Source organism: Halichoerus grypus, chromosome 2 (genome assembly GCF_964656455.1).
Source record: "Halichoerus grypus chromosome 2, mHalGry1.hap1.1, whole genome shotgun sequence".
NCBI classification, from domain to species: Eukaryota; Metazoa; Chordata; class Mammalia; order Carnivora; family Phocidae; genus Halichoerus; species Halichoerus grypus.
This window is the reverse complement of record NC_135713.1, coordinates 8,802,240-8,825,339: the sequence shown is the minus strand read 5'-3', so window position 1 is coordinate 8,825,339 and position 23,100 is coordinate 8,802,240. Positions and strand designations below refer to the sequence as shown.

The following is a 23,100-nucleotide window of genomic DNA, read 5'->3' as shown; positions in this document are numbered from 1 at the left end:
TAAAACAGCAGAAGTTAATTCTCTAACAGTTGAGGAAATTGACCAAGTCCAGGTGTCAGCAGAGTTGGCTCCTTCCAGAGGCTCTGAAGGAGAAAACGTCCGTGCCTCCTTGCTTCCCGAGGCTGCAGGCAACCCTTGGCACCCCCTGGCTTGTAGCCACATCACTCCAGTCCTTGCCTCTGTCAGCACATTGCTTTCTTCTCCCTGTGTCTTTCTGTGTCCTCTAATGTGTTGTATAAGGACCCTGTCTTTGGATTTAGAGCCCATCCTCATCCAGTAAGATCTCATCGTGATATGTAACTATATCCGTAAAGACCATATTTCAAATAACGTTACATTCTGAAGTCCCAAGTGGACATGAATTGTTGAGGGGACACTATTCAACCCAACACATGCTTAACACTATCTGACAAATAATGTATTTTGCACTTAGTAAATTGCCAATCACCATTAGAAAGTCGTTCCCCAAGGACAGGAACTTTCGCTGTGTTTAGTACTGAATCTCCAACGGCTAGGTGCACGGTGGCCGGTCAGAGAACATTGGCTGGAGGAGTGAGTGGTTTATAGCTGAATCCTTGGACAAAGCAGGAATCCAGTGAGAAGTGAAGGCTGCTCAGCCTTCCAGAAATAAGCCGCGGGTCAGAGAGATGGCAGATTCAAATAGATAACCAAGAGATGGTGGTTGGTAAGTCAGAGTAAATCATAGATGAGTTGACCTGATCATCAGCGATCACAGGGAGGACTTCCAGAGGCAGGAGTTGGAGGTGGTGCCTCTTGGGATAATCTGAGCAGCTCCCTCCACCTCCCTGGAGTCTCTCCAGTGGAGTAGTCTCTTGTCAGCTTACAAAGGCCATATCTGCATCTGTTTCCTGCGGCTTCTATCACAAATTAACATAAAGTTAATGATTTACAATAACACACATTGATCTTCTTCCTGTCCTGAAGGCCAGAAGTCTGAAATCAGGTTCCCGGGGCTATAATCAGCCGGTCAGTAAGGCCACGCTGCCTCCAGAGGTTCTAGGGAAAATCCTTGTCCTTGCCTTTTCCTCCTGGAACTGCACTTCCTACATTTCTTGGCTTGTGACCCCTTCCTTCGTCTTCAGAGACAGCAACATAGCATCTTATTTCAGTGGTATGTTGCCTTCTTAGTCTATGCGAAGTCCATATTGCCAAATAAGGTAACATTCACAGGTTGCAGGGATTAGAACCTGGATACCTTTGGGGCCTTTATTCAGCCTACCACAGTACCCTAACCTGAGACCAGCCACAGATATGGGGACAAGTATAGGGAGTCCCAGATTCTTCCTTCCTGATTTCCCAGTGCAGGAAGTGGTGGGATTTTGCACTTTCACTTAACTAACAGGAATGGCCCCTTCTCTCCCCTATTAATTTCTCTGCTGATGGCAGGGCGACTTGTAAGGCAAGAGTCAAATTTGAAACAAGCAATTATGCTGAACTTATGCTCGTAACAATTGACTTCTCCCTCTTTTTTGTACTTGATTTTTCATCTGTGTTATGGTATCATCATAGATGATCTGTGTGAGTTGCCTCCATAATTTGTGAGAAGAGAGGTTGTAATTAGTCATGCAGATTTTAGATCAAAAGAGGATCGTCCCCAGGAGGGAGGACCTGGCTGGGTGGTCCCTGAGGGCATCTGGTCCCTGTGAGCTGACCACGTCTGCAAGCTGTACTGTGGCTGCTCCATCCCGAGAAAAGTCGAGAAATCATGGCTGAGTGAATTAATGCTTATGATGCAGTTTGGGGAATTACACGTTCCCAGAATGTGAAGCTTGGAGAGAACCATTTGTTCCTAAAAACTAAAACAATTGAGCTTGTTTTTCAGACAGTCCTAATTCCAATGCTGCTGTTCATATAAAAGCAAAGAGGTGTTGTTTAAATATGATAGACCACATAGGGCAGCTTTTGGTTTGGGCTACAAAATATCCAGGAACAAGGATGAAGACTTCGACGCTTCCATGTGTTTCTCACTGGATAAGATCTTGTTCATCAACAAGAATTAAAATATGTCCGTTTTGTCGTACAAATTTCCACCTATCTAATGTTCTTAGGACCACCGGCTCTGCTCCCCCAACCTTATCAACAAGACCAAATCGAGAAAACAAAACAGCTCGCCTCATGGCTCTGGATACAAAAGTTAAAGCCAGTAGGGTCTTTAAAACTTTTGGTTAGAGTTCAGAAGTTTATAAATGGTGGAGATTTTCGTACCTTTAAGTAACGACCAGATGGAAATTAGTGGGACTGCAGTGAAAGTGAGCGATGTCCCCCCCAACACAAAGAATCAAGGTGAGCAGTGTTTCTCTGACATGAAGCTTTGCTAAAAATCAAATCTTGAATTCCCAAAGACTCTGGTTGTCCTGGGGCTCTTTTCAGTGTGGAAGTAAATTTGATAAAATGTTGTGACAGCGCTTCAACCCTCCAGTTTCTGTGCCAGCTTAACGTAGTAACGGATTTCAAACTGGTTGCTGTTTAGCTCTGAATGGAGCGCTTGTAATTTTAACAACTCAGATAGTCCATATACGAGTGAGGATTTTGTCACAATATTGTTGGTCTATGTGACAAGTTTTAATGGAGGAAAGGTTACATTTGCATATTCTCCAGTTCCATTAACATTTCTAAAGTGAAGCCCAGTCACGAACGAGAGAGTTACGCCTTCGCTCGGGTAGAAAATGGGAGAAGGTTCTTATTTCTTGTTCTTCTCTCCTTCGTCTAGTTATGTGTAATGCTGGACATTTCTCAAGGGTCCACACTGCATGCCCAACATTGCTCTAAGGGGTTCATATATATTATTTCTGATCATCCTACTAACACTCTAAGGTTGGAATTATTATCACATTATGAGAGATGGACTCAATGAACATTTACTCCAAAGAAAGGACATGCCAGCCAGTGTAGATTCAGCAGCAAACCAGACACAGAGGGGAGGAGCCCAAGGCTGTAGAGAGAGTTCATGGTGGAGCAGGATTGCAACCAACTGACTGCATCCATAGAACTTTTGCCCACCAGGGTACTCTGCCTTTGGAGGGGGATAGGCAGCAAAAAAAGAAAAAAAAATCATTTCAAAATGGCACGTTTTTATTAACAATTTTTACTATAGGCTAAAGCAGTGTCTCTCTTTACACTTACGTTCCTTCAAGTAAGTATCATGTCCAATATCAATAAACACATCAGTAAAATGTTATTTTAAAAAAAAATTAAATGGCATTGTATCAATTTTCAAAATACAGACATATTTCCTTTAGAGCAGTCTTAGGGCAACCATCTCTAGTATATATCCAGCTCTTAATACCTTACCAACCACTTTCATATTTATTATTTCATGTGTCATTTAAGAACATATTCCATGAAATAAATGGTATTATTTGCTATATTCGATCCATGGAAACCAAGACCAGCAAACACTGGGGGGACTATCCTGTATTTATTTATGGGCTAGAAGGGAGAAAGCCAGATGTTCAAGTTCTAAATGCTTTCCCAATTAATTTTGACACCACATCCTGTGTCCATTCTACTAAAGTAATCAAGGAATGAGAGACTTATAACACGCTTACTCAACACAAGTGATCGGATCCAGTTCGTGTTCAGACCAGAGTTTCTCAACCCTGGCTCTGATGGCAGTCTGGGGACGGATAATTCTTTGTTGGAGAGGGCCGTCCTGTGCATCGGAGGATGCTGGGCGCATTCCTGGCTTCCCCCCGCTGGATGCCAGGAGCACCTTCCAGTTGTGACAACCAAAAATGTTTCCAGGAGTCGCCGCATGTCCCCTGCGGACACTGTTTTTTAAACATATTTATTTTTGAGACGTTGCCTAAAAAAAAAATCCCCCGTTTAGACATTATTTCAAGGCAATGACTACGGCAGGCAGCGTAGTTAGTGGGTTAAATGTATCTATTTGAGAGCAGACAGCCAGAGGCTTATTTTGGCTCTACCACTTAAGTTCATACCATCTGTAAGTCAAATTCCCTCCTCTGTAAAATGAAAATAAACCACATAAGGCTACTTAAGGATTAAAGAGTTAAAGTGTGTGAACAGGGAACCATGGCAACTGGCGTTTAGTGCTCTCACATTATTATTTAAGGTGATTTTTCTTGCTGTTCCGTAAGCCGAAACAAATCGAAATTTTCTTAGATTTCTTTTTCACAAGACCGACTACAGACCAGAACCAGAATGTTTGTATTTGAACAAAAGGCCCTTCGTGATCTCATCCCAGACTTGCTTTCCAGCCCTGCCTCCACCATCCCCCCTCCCAGGCACCCCCCCCCCCCCCCCCGCAGCCTGTTTCTTAGCTAAACCCCAGCCAGACTGAGCACGTACCTTTCCCAAATCTGCCAACTCCTCCATGACCCCACGTCTCCACCCGTGCTGTTCCTTCATTGGTATTTGTCTTTTCCAGAACTTCTTTGTCTGTGAGCCATTCCTTCTCCTTAAGGATTAAGACCTTATGTGAAGAAGACATATCATATACCAAATTCTGGCCCAAATGAGATGGACATTCTATTTCTTTGGGACCTCTAGTTCTTTCTCTAGAGTCTCTCTCCATGGGCAACAAAAAATCCAAACAATCTCATCTAAGTGAAACAAAACCGTTCTGGAAAAAGAGACTTCGATATGAATCATTCCCCAAACTTTAGCTGGGGGGGGGGGGGGTTGCTCCTTTAGCATCTCTCTTGTGAAATTGAGGAGAGCATTTGAAAACATTAGTGTCCTCTTTGATGGTACCCGCTGCTGTGGCTGAGGCTGGGGAATGCCAGTTAGAAGAAACCAGAAGCAAACGGCCTGGATGCACCATCCACTCCAGCCCGATTCCTGGAAAGCTGGTTTGGGCTGGGAGACATCACGTCATTTTAAACACTAACATACTGTTGTCTTCGGTCTTACCTGGCTTTGTGACTTCTCTTACCCCCTTTCACTCGGTCTCAGAGTACTACCCGGGACCCCACTTTCACATGATCAGGACACGGCGGCTCCAGGAATTCCTTCACACTGTGGGAAAAATCATTGTCCCCATGGAGCTTACAACAGAGAGAGTATGGGGGGAGGGGATGGAGAAATAAATATAGTCATAAAGGTAATGGAAGAGAATTTCAGACAGTCCTAAGTATTGTGGATAAAATAGGGCAGTAGGTAAGATGACTTGAGGGGCCAGACTTGTTTGGCTGGAAGTTTCCAGGAGCTGCCCTCCAAGACATACCAACTGAGACCTAATAGAGATAAGAGAACACCATGCAAAGCCCTGGGAGAGAATCCTCCCCCAAAGTACCAGGATCTTGAGATGGGGACAGAAGTACCGTTTTCAATAGGAAGGAAGCAGTTCAGGGAGATTGGGCGGGCAACTCAGAAACAGGGAAGAACCCTCTGTGTGGGCCTCCCAAGCCCAGTGGAGGAATTGGCTGTTTTCCTAGGTGCTATGGAAAGCTACTGGAGGGTTTAAGACACAGAGATACAATATTGATGCATAGAAAAGATTGTTCAGATTGGCAGCATGGAGAATGACTCTGTGTGTGTGCGTGTGTGTGTGTGCGTGTGTGTGTCTAGGTGGAGGTGTGTCAGAAGAAGGGAGAACATTCCAGAATGACCAATTGGCCAAAGAAACGACCTCGGTAGAACAGAGGAAACACTCTCCCTGCCAAGATGCTTTCTTCACTCATTCCTTCATGCCTTCATTCTTTCAAAGCACATTTATGTAATGTTCATTCTGTACTAGGGCTATTGTATGTGCTACTTAGAAAACATGACCAGAAAGTTGTGGCCCTGGCCTCCCAGAACTTACCACAGTTGGAGAGGGAGGTGGTGATTGGTCACAGTCCAGAACACAAGTGGAGGTGCTCCCACTAGGACCACGTGGATGGGACTCACAGAGGGCTTTGCTGAAGAAATCACAAGGAACCGGAGGCTCGGCATTCAAGTGAGAGGCCCGCGGGCCAGGACCATTCCAGGCGGCAGGAGCAGAGGTGAGAGAGAGAACTGCCCAGCTGTCGGCCAGTGTGGCAGGGAGCCCAAGGAGGCCATGGGACACGAGGCTGGCAAGGTGGGAGATGGCAGATCCAGCAACGCCCTGTAAGCCATGGGAACATCCTGGTCTTTATGCCAAGGACAGCAGAAACCAGTGAAGGGTTTTAATCAGGGAAGTGGAACAATTAGGTTTGTGTTTGTGCCTATTTAGATGTCTTAGGGAGGAAGAAGGGTGGGTGGGAGATGACTGGCTTGGTCAGCTGGCTGAAAGGTGAGGAATAGGTCTGGGAAGAGAGTGGTGGGGTAGAGGGGATGTCTGGGATTCCAGAGGTTTCAAGGGGAGGCTGACAACAGCCTTGCTTTTGACCAAGAGTGAAGAGCTTAGATCCCTCCTGGACTCATGATTCCTTAGAAAGTGTGTCTGTTCTGAGTTTGGGCTCTGTGTGCGCATACGTGCAGACGTGTATATGCATGCCTTCACACAGACGAACCCATGTGTGTGCATCTGGGCCGAGTCCCTAAGACTGTTCCCCTAGAACTCTTGTTCAAAAGACATTATTGATATGTGCCATATAAGCCTAAGAGAGCAGTTACCATCTGGTTAATAAAATAGGCTGAAATGAATTCGTTATTAATCACTTTCTAATAGCACAGGCTCACCTAAATTCATCTTAGCCATCGAGGGTCTATATGACACTGCTAATCTTAATGTATAGGTATTCTGTAGATTTTTATTTTACTCGAACAAAGAATAGAATTTTAGTTGGCTGCTATTACAAGCAGAGGGACTGTGCTCTCTTGTTGTTGCAGAGATGGTTTAGAATCATGCAAGTGAAGGAAATTAAACTAAAAAGAAAAAGAGGCTTCCTGTGTTTCGATCCATAACTGTTTTTCACTTTGATCACATAGCCAAAAAAATTCGGTAGTTTGCCTACCATCAGCAATCACGTATGGGTATTTTGTAGCAGAGATATTACTGTACTATATGTCCTTTTGGAGGATATGTGTGGCTGTCTAAAATGTTATGTAAATTTATTAAATACTTAATGCACATTCCATCGAATGCTTTCTCTTTCCAATAAAAACTGAGCCAATTCAAAAGGAGTCCTATTGTATATTGTCTTCAGAGCCCGTAAAGGGAGTGCTAACACGTTTCAAGGTTTGCTTGACGACCTCTACTAGTTGTGATCAAGGGAAGATAAAGAGAACAGGTTAGAATCTACGAGGACACTTTTAACCTTTGTCTGTTCCTTCTCTGTCCCATTTGTCATGACTCCTCTTCTCAGATGACAGCAGTGACCTGGTATCTACAGGATATATGCTTTTTGAGTTGTTTCTCCAGGAGTAGAGTGGTTATTATAAAGCCATCTCATTTCTCTTCCACCCTTTACGTTGGATAAATAGTACCCTTTTGTGACATGTGGGGTCAAGTTTTTATCTGCGGTTTCAAAGGTTGCTTTTTTATTTCTCCGTTAAAAATTGGTTCCTTGCTACTGGAATGAAATCCATACAGGTGGAAGTGTTAGCTCCATGTTCTAGCTGGTTGAGCTGATTGATTTCATAAAACAGTATTCAATTGCATAATGGTACAATCAGTCTTGTGTTTTAGGATGGACTTAAATGTCTCAGAGCATATTTGTTAAAATTAAATAACCAGCTTCTTGGAGTAGCTCAGATGTGAAAAGGGGAATACAGGAGAAGGCTGTGTAATGCAAAAAGCTGATTATTAACATTGTATGAATAAACCTAACTCTTTAATTTCCTTTTATAACATCTTCTTGTTGCTCTCCTTTTATCCTGAGAGAATCGGTTCGGGAATCTGTTTATTTTTCAAGAAGAGATTATGATAAGAGTAGCAACAGTAGTAATCATAAAAATAATAAAGATGATGCCAAGTGCTATCACAACGTTTTGGATTGGACCCATCCAGTTATATTTTCTCTGGTCTGATAATTTAGCTAAACGCTGTACCTGAATCAGACCATTGAAACAACATATTAGAAAACCAATGTGACCTTATAAATTCTCCATTTAAGCCCAAATCAAAAAAATATATATATATTAATAAAATCAGGTGACACTTTAAGTCATTTTTTGGTAATCTTCGTAAACATGTAAGTTCAGTTGATACATTTAAGATTATATATATATATATATATATGTATATGTTCTACATATGAAATGCATGTGTATACATAGATATACTTCCAAGCCATCTACTTTCTTAAGTCCTTTCCAATGTTTTTCAGTGGATATGTGTGTAAGAAGACCAGAACCATCATTTGTGAAATAGTTTCTCATAAACTCTTAAGTGCATTTTGTAAATGGGTTAACGGTGTGTTAACACTGTGGGAGGATTTCTCTCTCATGTTCTCCTGCCTTCCTCTTGTTCAGAGAATTTGGATGGAGAGACCCAGAACTGCCGGAAGTGATTCAGATGCTCCAACACCAGTTTCCTTCAGTCCAGTCTAATGCTGCAGCCTACTTACAACACCTCTGTTTTGGAGACAATAAAATTAAAGCTGAGGTAAGCACTCCTTGGATTCTGAAATACCTGGTGGCAGATTCATCGTCCCTGAGGTCTATGGAGTAGTGTTGAAAGGGGAAAGAAGTAGGAAAACTCAAGCTGTGTTTCCAAAGTTTCGATCCATGTTTAAGACTGAAACGGCACTTTCTCTCTAATTAATTGGCATGCGTATGCATACATTCTTCTTTTTTAATATTTAAATACTGAGGAGTAGGTGACCAAAGATTCCCTGCTAGCATTAACCCTAGACTTTTCATGCGATTTGCCTTCCTCCTCCCAATTCCATCTCTGGAGTTATCTCTGCCTCGAAATCTTCAAGAAATACAAAGCATCTTACTTTACAAGATTACTACAATCAACCTATGGTATCTGTCCTTCCTGGAAAACTCACTTAGAGGATGAGAACTTTAGGCAATAAATAAACTTTGTGCTATAATCAAGAATTTTGGGCCATTTACAAAATTACTAGTGAGTGTAATATGGACATATGTGGTCCATGAAAGAGCATATTGTCTGTGTCCATTATGTAAACAATTGTTAGTGTGCTTTGGTTCTTGGAATGTTTTGTATATACATTTTCCTGCATGATATTTCTGGAAAAGCACAGTGGTCAGCATAGCTAACTCTGATTTTTTTAGACAAGGGACAAGTGTTTGCATATAAGCTGCTGAGTAATCAAATTTTTAAAAAAGATTTGATAAGCTATAAAGAGTCATCTCCATAGCATGGAAGCAATTTTGAGGATGAGTTGAAATTAGTTTAAGAGTGGAAAGAAGAATTTTGGAGATATAATTGCAATTTATTATAGATGTTGCTTGCTTGCATTGGGATGGATAGAGCCTAGCTGCTTTTCATCGTTTTTCTGTCTCCCACTTACCACAAAAGTCACATGCCTTTGTGGATTGAATATAGGGCAGTGGTTCTCAGCCAGGTGTGATTTTGCCTCCCAAGAGACAGCTGACAACATCTGGAAATATTTGCGGTTGTCACAGTTGGAGAGGGTGTGGTGGTGCCATCAGCATGTTGTGGGCAGGGTTAGGGCTGCTGAGAACACCCTAAAATTCACATGTACAGGGCAGCACCCACAGCAAAGAATCATCCAGCCCCAAGGTCAGTGGTGGCAACATTGACATAAAGATAAATATTATTCATCTAAGATACATTTCAAAGGTCAGAAAATACTATTACAATTATATAAAATGATCTAAAGATAAAGTTATGTGGCTTCTTTCCCAAATGGAAATTATCTCAGTCCTTCTGTGCCTTTACTAGAAATCAAAACAGCCACTCAAAATACAGGACAGATTTCTGATTAGGGGATTACATACCATCATTTTTGCAAGGTTACAACTTCAAAGGCTTCTTTGAAGGCCAAGGAAGCATTTGATTCCATTGTTAGCATCGGGTTGGATCAGGAGTGTTGTGATACCCCCACAAAAGCGGAAACGTGGTTCTGAAGTCAAGATTGATGACACCATGCATACACCCAGAAAGTATGAAAAATTGGATTACTCACATAACGAAGCTTGTTGGAATGGTCAGGGTGGCTCCTAAGCAGGACTGAAAATGGCTTGAGAGTAGGAAAGGAAGTCCGCTTGGGTTTTTATGGTGTTTATGGTGATCATGGGGTGGAGCCAGGGTGAGGGTTCTCACGTGTGGATAGGGGCTGGCGTGATTGGAACCTCCTGCCGATGCCAAAGGAGGAAGCCTCAAGCTTTCTTATCACCTTGCTCAGATGTGGGCACAGGGGCAGGGGGAGGCTTAAAAGTTGTCAGTAGCCAAACATCTAAACACAGAGCTTGAATCTTTATTATAGAGTCATGTAGTTGGTTAGACAGTGTAGATGTCATGATCCTGGGGCAGTGGGAAGTCACTGGTCCAACCGGCTCTGTCTGCATGATCCTGGGGCAGTGGGAAGTCACTGGTCTGACCGGCTCTGTCTGCATGATCCTGGGGCAGTGGGAAGTCACTGGTCCAACTGGCTCTGTCTGCATGATCCTGGGGCAGTGGGAAGTCACTGGTCCGACCGGCTCTGTCTGCATGATCCTGGGGCAGTGGGAAGTCACTGGTCCGACCGGCTCTGTCTGCATGATCCTGGGGCAGTGGGAAGTCACTGGTCCGACCGGCTCTGTCTGCATGGTCCTGGGGCAGTGGGAAGTCACTGGTCCGACCGGCTCTGTCTGCATGGTCCTGGGGCAGTGGGAAGTCACTGGTCCACCCGGCTCTGTCTGCATGATCCTGGGGCAGTGGGAAGTCACTGGTCCGACCGGCTCTGTCTGCATGATCCTGGGGCAGTGGGAAGTCACTGGTCCAGCCGGCTCTGTCTGCATGGTCCTGGGGCAGTGGGAAGTCACTGGTCCGACCGGCTCTGTCTGCATGGTCCTGGGGCAGTGGGAAGTCACTGGTCCAGCCGGCTCTGTCTGCATGATCCTGGGGCAGTGGGAAGTCACTGGTCCGACCGGCTCTGTCTGCATGATCCTGGGACTGGCCTTGAAGCCTGTCAATGGCAGTGACACCAGCGGCTGGGTGTGGCCACATCAGATGCACCCCGAGCCCCCAGACAGACAAGAGGAGGTGAAGTGGGGGGGCGGTGACGGGCAGGAGTCCTTCCCACACAGAGGAGTCCCCCGGAGCTGCTTCCCTGCTCACCAGCTGCGCCTCTCCCAACAAGCTGACTGTCCTCTCAGTCTGTAAAACAGACGCTGGTACCTCTATTGTGGAGTCTGTGGGGACTACACAACTTAATGTTTGCAAACCGCTTAGTGCTCACATACTCATTCCCTCATTCATGTTCTTTTTTCGTCAGGAACACAGAACATTCCAGTTACTTTATATCTTTTTTATGTTCATCTTAAATTCCTTGCTTTTACTTTATTTAAAATACCAGTTACTGTATCGTATGTCTTCGTGTGCACAGGTGCTTATTTCTCTGGTCTCCTTCTCCGTGGGTGTCCTCGAGGCTGCTGTCACATTACCTCATGGTGTTGTCCTGGTGCCTGGGAGGCTGCGATGAGAGAGACGGGAAGAGTGGTGTAGGACTGAGGGCCCCTCCTGATACCACATGGATCAAATGAGACCAAAGTTGGCAAAGATAAGCTGAAGGGACAGGGACGGTGCACACACCTAAATAAAGATTATTGATTGATTGATTGATTTTGGGGGGAGAGAGAGAGAGAAGGAAAGCACGAGCGGGATGGGGGGCAGGGGAAAGAGGGAGAAGCAGACTCCCCACTGAGCAGGGAGCCCGATGCGGGGCTCAATCCCAGGACCCTGGGATCATGACCTGAGCCGAAGGCGGACGCTTAACGACTGAGCCACCCAGGTGCCCCACACATGCCTAAATAAAACACCAAGTGAGCCTTCTGGAGTTTCCCTTTCTCACTCCTTCAGTCACATGGGGAGCACACATGCATGCGCACACGCACACACACACACACACGCTTATACACACATAACCTCTGATAGGGACTTGGCACAATTGTGTCTTGAGTTCTCATCCTAACTCAGGGCCCAAACCATTAGTAATGGTTCTCCCTTCGTGACGGATGGCTGCCTGTCATGTTTTCATACACAGGTATTGATTTTTGTAATTACCTGTTGTTCAAATACTAATCCTGCAGGCACTCGCCTTTCCAATGTACTCCAGCTCCTGGCCTTTCGATTGCATTTTATTGAATTGATTTAGCTCTTCAGTCTACATTTCATTATTGGTATTGACTTTGCTCACACGATGTATAGACCATTGAACAAAAGGCAGAATTAAATCTCCTCTATGGGGAGGGTCATAAATCATGCCTTTCTACATTCCTTATTACAGTGCTTTGTACGGTTTTCATGTAATGAAGCTAAGAAATTCAGTTCTGTTCCAAATGATGCCTGATCCATAGGTACGAAGTTGAGACTTCAGTTCCATAAATCAGCAGATGAAAGCCCCGTCCCTAACTTTTCCTCCTGGTCTGGTGAACGCTGATTGGCGGCAGCCTCCCAGGAACAGGTGGAGCCGAGGGGAGAGATCTGGGGTGGGCAGTTGGCAACCACAGTGACTGGGGTGTCTGTAGACGTGGGGTGCCCTGACCCAGGCCAGAACATTCAGTTACAAATGAGACAGGAGGGTATTCCACAAAGAGCTCAGAGCCAGACTGAGATGTGATCAGAACACAAGCAGTTGAGGAACCACTAAAGAGGCCTGGCGAGGGAGAAGGGTAAGGATAGGGTCTGGGCTGTTGCTGCCAGCACGCTGTTTGTGCAGCTCCTTGTCACAGACCCGATGAGCATCTGATACTTCGGTCTCAGCGGCACCGACGGGTGTCGGTAATATTTCAACTATGCTACTACTCTGTCCCCTAGATTGTTGGGAACGTCACGGTAAATTGAGCTTTGCATAATCTACAGATTTGTTAGACATGAAAAATTTTGGAGGAAAAAAAAAAAACCCAAAACACTCAAAAACAAAACGAAACAAAACTTGCTCACGTATATGTCCCGCCAGCATCATTTAGGAAGTGCCTCCATGATGATAATCTTTTAGTATTTTTCATAAATTCTTTCTTCTTTCTTTCTGGGAATTCCTCAGTTGAGAATATTAAGAATATCCATTGACTCGGGGATAATTCCAGGAGCCTCTCATGGGTTGTAATGATTTGAGTTTATTTACATTCTCCCTCCTGCTTTCTCCCCCGTTTCTGCCCATGCTCGCATTAGGATAGGCACACAGGTGGGCACCCCATACTCACACATGAACAATCATGCACAAAAAGGAGCATGATATATATGCTATATGGCAGCATTCAAGATCATATATCTCCTAGAAATTTTTTAAAAAAAGTATTTTCACAATTTCAAGTGAGAAGAAGGATTCTTCTTAAAATTCAAAAATTTTAGCTATTTTAATTTACTTTATAATAAGCTAACAGGGATACCTGGGTGGCTCAGTTGGTTAAGTGTCTGCCTTCAGCTCAGGTCATGATCCCAGGGTCCTGGGATCGAGCCCTGCATCGGGCTCCCTGCTCGGTGGGGAGTCTGCTTCTCCCTCTCCTCCCTGTTGCTCCCCCTACTTGTGCTCGCTCTCTCTCTCAAATAAATAAATAAAATCATGGAACACTATATCTAAAACTAATGATGTAATGTATGGGGATTAACATAACAATAAAAAAATTTAAAAAAAAACATTAAAAAATAAGAAATGACGTTTAATGGAAGTCTAAAATTAATAAAAATTTAAATTTTAAAATAATTTTTAAATGTATTTTCTTTTAAACATAGGACCATTCCTTTAGACAACATGCCTTTTCAACAAAAATGGAACTGTATTGTAGGGCTTTGTTATTAACTGACTGGGTCCACTTGTCTGTGATGGAAGTGGCCGCTGACCCCTGCTGACGAAGATTTTTAGGGTTTTGACCTGAGCACTTCTTCTTACAGGAGAAGTTTATTAAATTAGCTTCTGCTATCAAATTTGCAGCCAAAGTGTTTGAAAAATCTTACCTAGTAAACATATGCACTGTGGTAATAAGCACGACTGCTCAAGGAAGCCGCTACTGGTTTTACTTTCCTGACTCCCAGCAAACCTCTGGGGAGCTGCCTTAGCATCCTGATGCCAATGAAGCATTTTTGTTGTTGTTTTTAAAGAAATGGCATGTTCAGTTCAAGTGGGAAAAAGGAGTTTACCAAATCCCGTTTTGAGTTAGTAGAGGAACTGAATACAAATAATATATAGATCCTATTTTTTAAAAGTTTATTTTATTTTATTATGTTATGTTAATCACCATACATTGCATCATTAGTTTTGGATATAGTGTTCCATGATTCATTGTTTGTGCATAACACCCAGTGCTCCATGCAGTACGTGCCCTCCCCAATACCCATCACCAGGCTAACCCATCCTCCCACCCCCCTCCCCTCTGAAACCCTCAGTTTGTTTCTCAGAGTCCATAGTCTCTCATGGTTCGTCTCCCCCTCCAATTTCCCCCCCTTCATTTTACCCTTCCTGCTATCTTCTTCTTTTTTTTTAACATACAATGTATTATTTGTTTCAGATATAGGTCGGTGATTCAACAGTCTTATTTATTTATTAGAGAGAGAGAGCATGGGGGGAATGGTGCAGAGGGAGAGGGAGAAGCAGGCTCCCCACTGAGCAAGGAGCCTAATGCTGATGCAGGACTCCATCCCAGGACCCTGAGATCATGACCTGAGCCAAAGGCAGATGCTTAACCCCAACTGGGCCACCCAGGGGCACCCAGATCCTATTTTTAAGGAATCTACAACCTATGGGACAGACAGCATAAACAAGGTAATATGGCACCATGTGTTAAGCACAATGAAAACATCCCCAGCCTCTGAGCGTGTTAACAAAATGCTGTGGAGTCAGAGAAAGCTCCCTCCTTCCTACAGTGATTACACTGAATTTTAAATTAGAAGCTACCAGAAAAATATAGGCTAAGCCATATCCACTTAGAATTAATGGAAGAGGGCTTGGATTTAAGGATATCAGTCCTTCGGAGTCTGTGTGTGTATGTGTTCGTGCGCATGTCCATATAGTCTCAACGTCTTTGTACCATTTACACTAATCTGTTTTTCCAAATTGGCACTATCTTTCTTGAGTTATGATAACAGAGATTGGTTTCTTTTATTTTCTTCTTCTTCTTCTTTGTTTTTTTTAGAGAGAGTGAGGGGTCGGGGTTGGAGCAGGGGAAAGGGAGAGAGAGTTCCAGGCAGACTCCATGCTGAGTGCGGTGCTCAATCCCACAACCCTGAGATCACAATCTGAACCGAAACCAAGAGTCGGATGCCCAACTTACTGTGCCACCCAGGCGCCCCAGAATTTGTTTCTGTATATGTGCATACGATCCCCCTCGCCCATAATTTTTATTTTATTCAGAGTGATTTAGAACATTCCATATGTTAAGAAAAATTGACTTGTTCCTGTCTACTGCACTTAAAGAACTTCATAATTTCTATTTTATCTTGGTTCTTTCTACCTCATATAGTTCGAGAGAAGGTGCTATCCATCTTTTCAGTTGATTACCTTTGAGCCATTTCTTCTCTTTTCTTCATCATAAATTGTTCTGCGTTGTTTAAGATAGAGCCTCGATTAGTTGCTACATGTGAGTAGACAGTATACCACTGAGTACAACATGGGCTGGAGCCAGGCTGCCTGCCCTTGAACCCTGGCTCTTCTGCTTTCTAGCTCTGGGATCTTGGGCAAGTTTCCTCACCTCTGTGAGCCTCAGACTCCCAGACTATCAAATGACATGGAGAACCCACATCACTGCAGAGAGAAAGCACAGAGGCTGCCAACCAGAATAAGTGCTTAAGGAATGTGGGTTATTATTAGTATATGTTGAAAATATAAATTAAGGAAATCTCTTCCAAAACATTAAATGTAAAACCAGTCTAATAGTGTTAGAGACAGAATGGTTTATGTATTCTGCTTTACTTGTATTTTTACTCTTGTCAACTAAAGACATTGAATGCACATGCTGTGTGTGGGTCTCTGCTGAGCCACTATTTAAACAAGTAGATTCAACCACAGGCCTTTAGGAAATTAGAATCAAAAAAACATTTTTGTATGCCAACAGAGCAGAACACAGAAACGGTCCAAATGCTTAATATACTGATATTTTATGAGGGGGGAATTTATGAGTATATCCATTCAACAGATATTCACGAATCAGCTATAAAGTTCCAGGCTCTGTCCTTGGCCCTGACATTATAGCAGTGAACATGATAGACTTAGGTGAGCAGTGGGGAGGCAAGAGTAAACAGAAACAGAGATCTGTGATATGTCAGATGATGTCATGAAGAAAACACAGCACAAGAATGAGGGTAGAGGGTGATGGGCGGTATGTGGAGGTAGAGTTCATTGCTATCTTACATAAGGTGGTTGGGAAGGTCATCACTGAGAAACAGCATTGGAGCAGTGCCTGAAGACTAAGAGAGAGAGAGAGAGAAAGACAACCGTGGACTTAGTTCTCTGAGCAGGAGTGATCCATGCACAAAGCAAACACGCCCAAGGCAGAAGTGTGCTTGCTTGTGCAGCGAGAGTGCATTCGTTTCTTGTGGCTGCTATAACAAAGAACCACAAACAGGGTGACTTAAAACAACACAAATTCATTCTCCCATAATTCTGGAGGCCAGAAGTCAAGATCAAGGTATGGGCAGGGCCAGGCTCCCTCTAAGATTCTGGGTAGAATGAATACTCCCTTGCATCTTCCAGCTTCCGGCGATGGCCCTTGGCTTCTAGCTGCATCCCTCCAGTCTCTGCTTCTGACATGACAGGGCCCTCTCCTCTGTGTGCAAATCTGTCTGTGTCTCTATTTCCAGATAAGTCCCATTCATAGATATGGGGAGTTAGGATTAACCTATCTCTTTGGTGGCACAATCCAATCTATAACAAAGAGCAACCAGGAGTGTGGTTGGAACCTAGAGCTCTGTCTAGGGGTAGGAGATGAGATCAGAGAGGTCAGTGTCCAGGGTTGGATCATGTAAGCCTTGCAAGCCAAAGGCCTTATCATCAATGCGGAGAAATCTGGACCTGCTTTTTGGCCAAGTGGTTGAGAAAGTAGCACATTGCAAGAAAGAATGCTTAGAGATTTTGGAATCCATTAAATGGTCATCAGAGAGGGTAGCTAGTGATATGAACGATCAGGAGAAGGTGAGTGGATAAATGAGGTGGGTAGGATTGCCTGGGTGCTTCTAAGGAGCAGTCAGAAAAGATCACCTCCTTGTAGTGATCTCACATGATTAAGAGAGTGTGATAAAAACCAAGTGGCTTATTAGATCTGAAGGAAATCTGGGTAGTTTCTGAGAGGACATGGAAGAATTTGGAATGACGCTGGTGTAAAGGAGAAAGACTGGGAGAGAAGTAGTGTCCTGTGCCCGCAGCCAGCAGAAAACTTCTGGGTGACAGGTGACAGGTCTGCATAAAGAGAAGGAAGGAGGCGGTGGCTCTAACACATGGAGCTGTAAGACTTGTTTCTAAAATGCTTCGGGATCTTACTATGTTTAAATACCATCATGGCAGAAGGAGGAAGAATGCAGAGTGGTAAGGGCCAGGCGTACTGGTCGGAGGGGGGAGATTGGCTCTGGGTCCCGGGGAGCAGTTGGCCATGGGGAAGTGAAGGCTTCTCAGGGATTTCAGCTCTTGTGAACACAGCAGAGGCGGGATGTGATCCTAGCCAAGCATCACCGTGGCTGGAAGTGAGATCTGAAGGGATGAAGACAGCCCAATATATATGTTTTTCATTTTCATGAAGGCTTGGTCTTTTACACATGAAAAGTGATAGAAGAGATGGAATCAGGAGTTATTGGGCCAGTGCTTCTAGCAGAAAGGGCCATGAGTCATCCTCAGTGGAGGATCATAAGTAGGCAGTATTGCTAATGGGCCAGGACAGAATTACAGCTAGGGAGGGCAGATAGGATTACGCGGAGGTATACATCAACCTGGTGTCTAGGGCCCCATGCTGTGGGAGCTAAGTCAGAATCACGGTGTTTTTAGAATATGTGGGGAGAAGCAGAGACAAAGGCACCCAGAGACACCAAATGGTGGGAAAGTAGTGGCCTTCTTTACTTCAAGGGAAATGGGACCTGATGACACACTAAAGATGTCTGGGGCTTGATGGCCCTCTGTCACTCCCCACCATGTACCTCTCTTTCTTCTATGTTTCATGCTTCTATCTCTCTGCCCTGCCAGCTCCATCTCTTGCCCCTTTTAGCTTTTCTCCCTCCTCCTAAACCTGTGCCTATCATGGCATCTGTCAACTGTCCAGAGGTTTGGCCTTGGTGACTTTCTCCAAGTGTTGAGGAGACTGAGGGCTTCCTCTGACAAAGGTCTCTCCTCCCCATTGTCAGGGGCATCAGACATCATGACAGCTTTGTGTGACACACCAGATAAGTGCCTTCTCCTGGCCCCAGAGATCACTCAGTAGGCACATCAGCAAGTATAGCTCCCCATGGGGAAATAAGTTGATCATTACCAGAATCCAGTTGAAAGAGAGCCCAGTTCTTGACAGGAAACACCAGCAATAGAGACCTCACTGCTTTAATGGCCACTTCCACTGAGAATTTTCACAAGAGACCTGGGAGAGAGAAGGGAAACATGTTGGGAAAAGACTGGACGTAGGGCAGGAACAGCCCATAGTTTGTAGGTGGCAGCAAAAAGGAAGACTCACATCTCATTCCCAGGCTGGCTACCCACTCAGCTTCCGAGCTGGTGATTGACCCGGTGCCATCAGACCACAGGGGAGAGAGAGCTCAGAAGTTCTGTCAGATCTAATGAGCAAGAGCCCTATTTCCTCATGTCCAAGGTCCCTTTGTGGAAGACCGACTGTGGTAGGAGAGAAGAGAGCATCCGAGCCACCTGCTCTGAAAGGGGGCTAGAGCCAATTGCTGCACCAGTTCTATAGGTATGGGCCACACAGGCAGAGACAGACATTCAGAGACCAGCCTTGGGGCCTGCCTTTGTGTGAAGAAACCTCTCTTCTTCCTCCCCCCACCCACAACAACAAAAGAGAAAGAACAAAGAGGCAGGAGGAAGGTGGGAAGTGAGCCAGGAAGCTGGAACTGGGTCCAGCCCTCAGGGAGAGTGGGATGTTGGGGGGGGGGGGAGGGGGGGAGATGGAGGTTATAAGATGGACAGGCTTCATTCTTTGTAACTGGAATGAGACTATTTTCATAAACAAAAGTGGATGAAAGTTGAGAAATCAGACCAATGTGTTGAAATGTAACCAGCCTACAGTGAGAGTCCTGATTAAAACCACCAGGTACAGAATGTTCTCTTTGCAAGACAGTGATGAGTCAGAGAGCAGGCTCCGAAACTGGGTCATGACTTGGGAGCAGTGATGCAGCGGGTGTTTTTTCTAATCTCTGAAGGTTCCTAAAATTCACTTTGGGTTATTTTAACTTTATTTCTTCTGTGGCCCATGCTCTCCTGCTATTTTAGTGGGTTATCTTCTCATCAACCCACCCCCCTGAAATGGTTCATATTCTTGCCAGTAATTAACAAAAGAAACAAATGACCCATCTAAATGTTAGTCCGTTCCTGTATGGATTACAGGTAGGGGACCGGGGTCTAACCTGGAGCTGCTCACCATGCCTTTTTTTCTTGGCACATTTCTGAATGGGATCCCCTGTATCATATTTTAGAGAAGAAGACCTGTAGCTGAAGAACCAATCCTTCCTTCAGGGGCATAGTCCAGGATAACCTCAACCTCAACTGACCTTTACGTTTCCCACAACTTCCTTTCCTTCACTCATAGGAGAGGTTGCAGAAAAACCCGACCTCTGTCCTGCTGAAGAGGCTCCTCAGGGCTGCCAATTTGCCACCATTAGCCTTGTTTCCGAGTGAGAAATCTCTCAATTGTTGAACCAAGGAGGAGGCATCTTGTTGATCTGTTGTCCTCTGATTCTTCCCTTCCAGTCTCCAGGTTTTCCTGGCACACGGACTAGAGAGAACATTTTGTCAGAATACTGATAGGAACAACACAAGAACAACCCTCCACATCATGTCTGTGCACATATGGATTTATAATGCACACACTTCTCCCTCTCCAAATTTCATGGCAGCTCTCTGCTTTCCTGTATGTCCACAACCTCTGTGGCATTGATCCACTGTGAGTAAATGATCTTGTACTCGCCCTTTGTGAGCCTCTGACCACTTTTCCAACTTCACCAAGGCTATTTTTCCATTTGAGTCTAAATCCAAAGTTTCGGATCTCCCCACACTGGTGGCACTTGCAAAAGTGTTAATGACATGCTCTCTGCACACTTGCGTGCACCATCTTGGAAATGTTTAACACCGCGGGAGCCAGATACCATGGAGGACAAGAACCCCCTGACTTGAATTAGAGCCTCAGTTGACTTAAGTGTAGGCAAATTTCTAATCACCCACATTTCAGTCATTCAAAATCAGATTCTTACTGGAAGAAATGTGTCTTTACACCCAAACTATCCCATAGATGTTTTGCCATATCTCTTCCCTATTAGGTACACTTCATCATTACAAATGTTTTTTTAAATGTTTCAAGAAAAGCTGTAGGTGATCATTATATGATGACTGTTCCTTTTTGGTAGCTCCAGTGCACTTTTTAACCAAACCTCTAATGTAAGTGAAAGAAAAAACAGCTATTTTGTTAAGAGCCCTTCAAAATTCAAATTGCTCTCCTGCATTTACAATCCTTTTTAATTAATTTGCCTTTTGAATAAAAAGTAAAACACTGAGTAGGCATTAAGTCTTTTGTTACTCATATTTAATTTTATGTATGGAAAGATTTCTGCATTTCCTTTGTATCTATGCAGGCTGTCTTCAATTTCCAAAGATTTCTTGAAAGAAACAATCCTACAATTGACAATGTATTTTCCCTGGAAACAGTGGTATATGAGAAGACCAGGCTCCCCAGGACAGCTCACAAAAGCCTCATTAACCCAAAATGTCCCTGGACTATAGCAGGGGGTGAATAATACTATAATATCCAGTCTCTTTGTATTCATGGGGGGAAACAAAAATGTTCCAGTCAGAATGCTGGGAACTCGTCTCTAGTGTTTTCCTGCTTAGAAGCCAGTGTTCCCCACACAGTCCCCATGGGTTCTGGGGTTAGAATGGAGACCATCCTTGCTACAAACCACAGGTGATGGAATCTGCGGTCTGGGGCAGGGGCCCAAGGAGGACAGAGGCAGATAAGAGGGAGCAGGGAGACAATGACAGAGCCATTTTTGGAAAGCGTGGGTAAGCTTTTAGAGACTCCATTGTATGGACTGAATGAAGGGGGACAGGGGATGAAGGCCAGAAAGTGGAGACTGGAAAATAAAACTATGTGAAGTGTGGAAGCTCCTAAATACATCACCCACAAATCCCACTGGCCCTCCCCAGACCTCACAGATGCCTTGCCACTCCCTTCATTTAATTCCACTTTCCCTACTATCCTTTCTATTGCCACTGCCTATACATTTTGAGCCAGTTTCTCTTTTTTCTGGTCCACTAGGGTAGAAGAGGGTTATCTTCCCAGCTGTCCTCTATTCTTTTATATATAATGCAAATACACTCGATTTTGATGTTTTACAGAGGTTTTTTTACTGCTTCCACAGGTGATAATAGTCATACCAGGAATAAAATATTTCCCGCATAAATGTCACCCTTCTATTTTTCATTTACATCTTGAAGACACAAATAATGTCACATTGGTAAATGGTAAAATAGTGGCCTGTACATTTGAGCAGAAAGCTTCCCTCAGATTGTATCATAGAGTTCTCCCTTCAAGGTGGAGCTGTCCAGGGACTCCGGGGGAGAAGCAAGATGGCGCCAGGGAGGAGGGGTGAGAACTGGGTCCCCTATTCACAGGCTAGAATAACCCCCATCCTATTCTAATAGATATTGAAATCAGATCACAGGAGAAAGAAATTCCATCAAAGTTCTTTTAGTAAAGGGTGAATCTGAATTCATGTTTACTGGCTATTTCTTCTTTCTGCGGATAAAGATATTCCAGAGTCACCCTTGGCCCCACCGCATATGCAGAGTTCTTTCCAGTGGTCTGCTAGACGGCATCTCCATTCAGAAACACACCTATCAGCTCTGGCATGCGAGGCACTATTCCTTTCTTCTCTTGCTGCTGATGAGCACTGCACAGTGAAGGGGCCTCATACCCATGGAGGCAATGATGGTGCCCACAAGCGAGCCACAGCTTTTCCAGCTGCTACCTCCTGGCTCAGCCTGCCAAGCACACCTGACACTCTCTATCACTGGATTTCACCAAACTCTACCACCCTTCCCAGGCACCGTTGCCCTTTCTAATAGGTCCCCTTGCATCAACGTATCACTCGTGTGGCACATGTGATCTTTCAAAGCCTAAGAATATCCAAAGTGCTGAGAATGTCTCTGTACCACTCCTGATTCAGTGTTTGTGTTTTTTTCATATGGATCAAAAAAAAAAAAAACACAACAACAAAATAAAGCAGAGACCATTTATTTTACTTATAACCTCCACATTTTGTATGGTCCAGGTAAGACTCCAAGGGAGACTGATCCAAGAGTTAAAAACCATGCTCTGCCTAGAATGATCCCTCTTCCTAACCAGTAAGGCTTTGCTGCTGGATCCAGCTGCCTGGCTCTCCCTTCTCTCAGTTCTTCCTACAAACACATTTCTGGAAGCTTGTTTGGCATGCCCAAAAAGGTCTCAGGAACAGCAGTTGCACCCCATTTAGGCTCAAATCCCTTGCCATGTACTTTGATTTACAGAGAAACTTAGCTATCCAAAGCAGACGAACTTGTCTCATCACCAGTAGGTAGTGATTGTTGCTAATAAGCTCCCCAGCCTCCCAGTTTCTTATGGGGGAACACACAGCACTATTAATATCAACCATGCAGATAAGTGTCAAAGTGGGATTGATACACAGACTCCAGACTCTGTTAAGATGGTTTTGGGCAAACATGGAAACTGGAAGGGAAGGAGATGATTCTATAATGCCATGTTGGTGGCCAGATGATTCTTAGTATGAGACCATACAACCTTGTATCTATAAAGGAAAAGAACTATTTCAGTGGAATATGTCCATTATCCCCTGATTGTGAGTGGTTTGCAACATTATGTTGTATAGAAATTATAATCCAAAGA

At 44.1% G+C, this 23,100-nt stretch overlaps 1 protein-coding gene across 5 annotated transcripts in view; it reads left to right on the top strand.

Moving 5' to 3' along the window:
• The window catches only part of CTNND2 (catenin delta 2), an 892,725-nt gene that overhangs the window by 640,099 nt on the left and 229,526 nt on the right, over positions 1-23,100 (top strand). For all 5 annotated transcript variants that reach the window (XM_078066561.1, XM_078066564.1, XM_078066562.1 and 2 more), the window contains one exon: positions 8,365-8,497. In XM_078066561.1, coding sequence (XP_077922687.1) covers positions 8,365-8,497 — 133 coding nt within the window. The remainder of the gene's footprint in view (positions 1-8,364; positions 8,498-23,100) is intronic.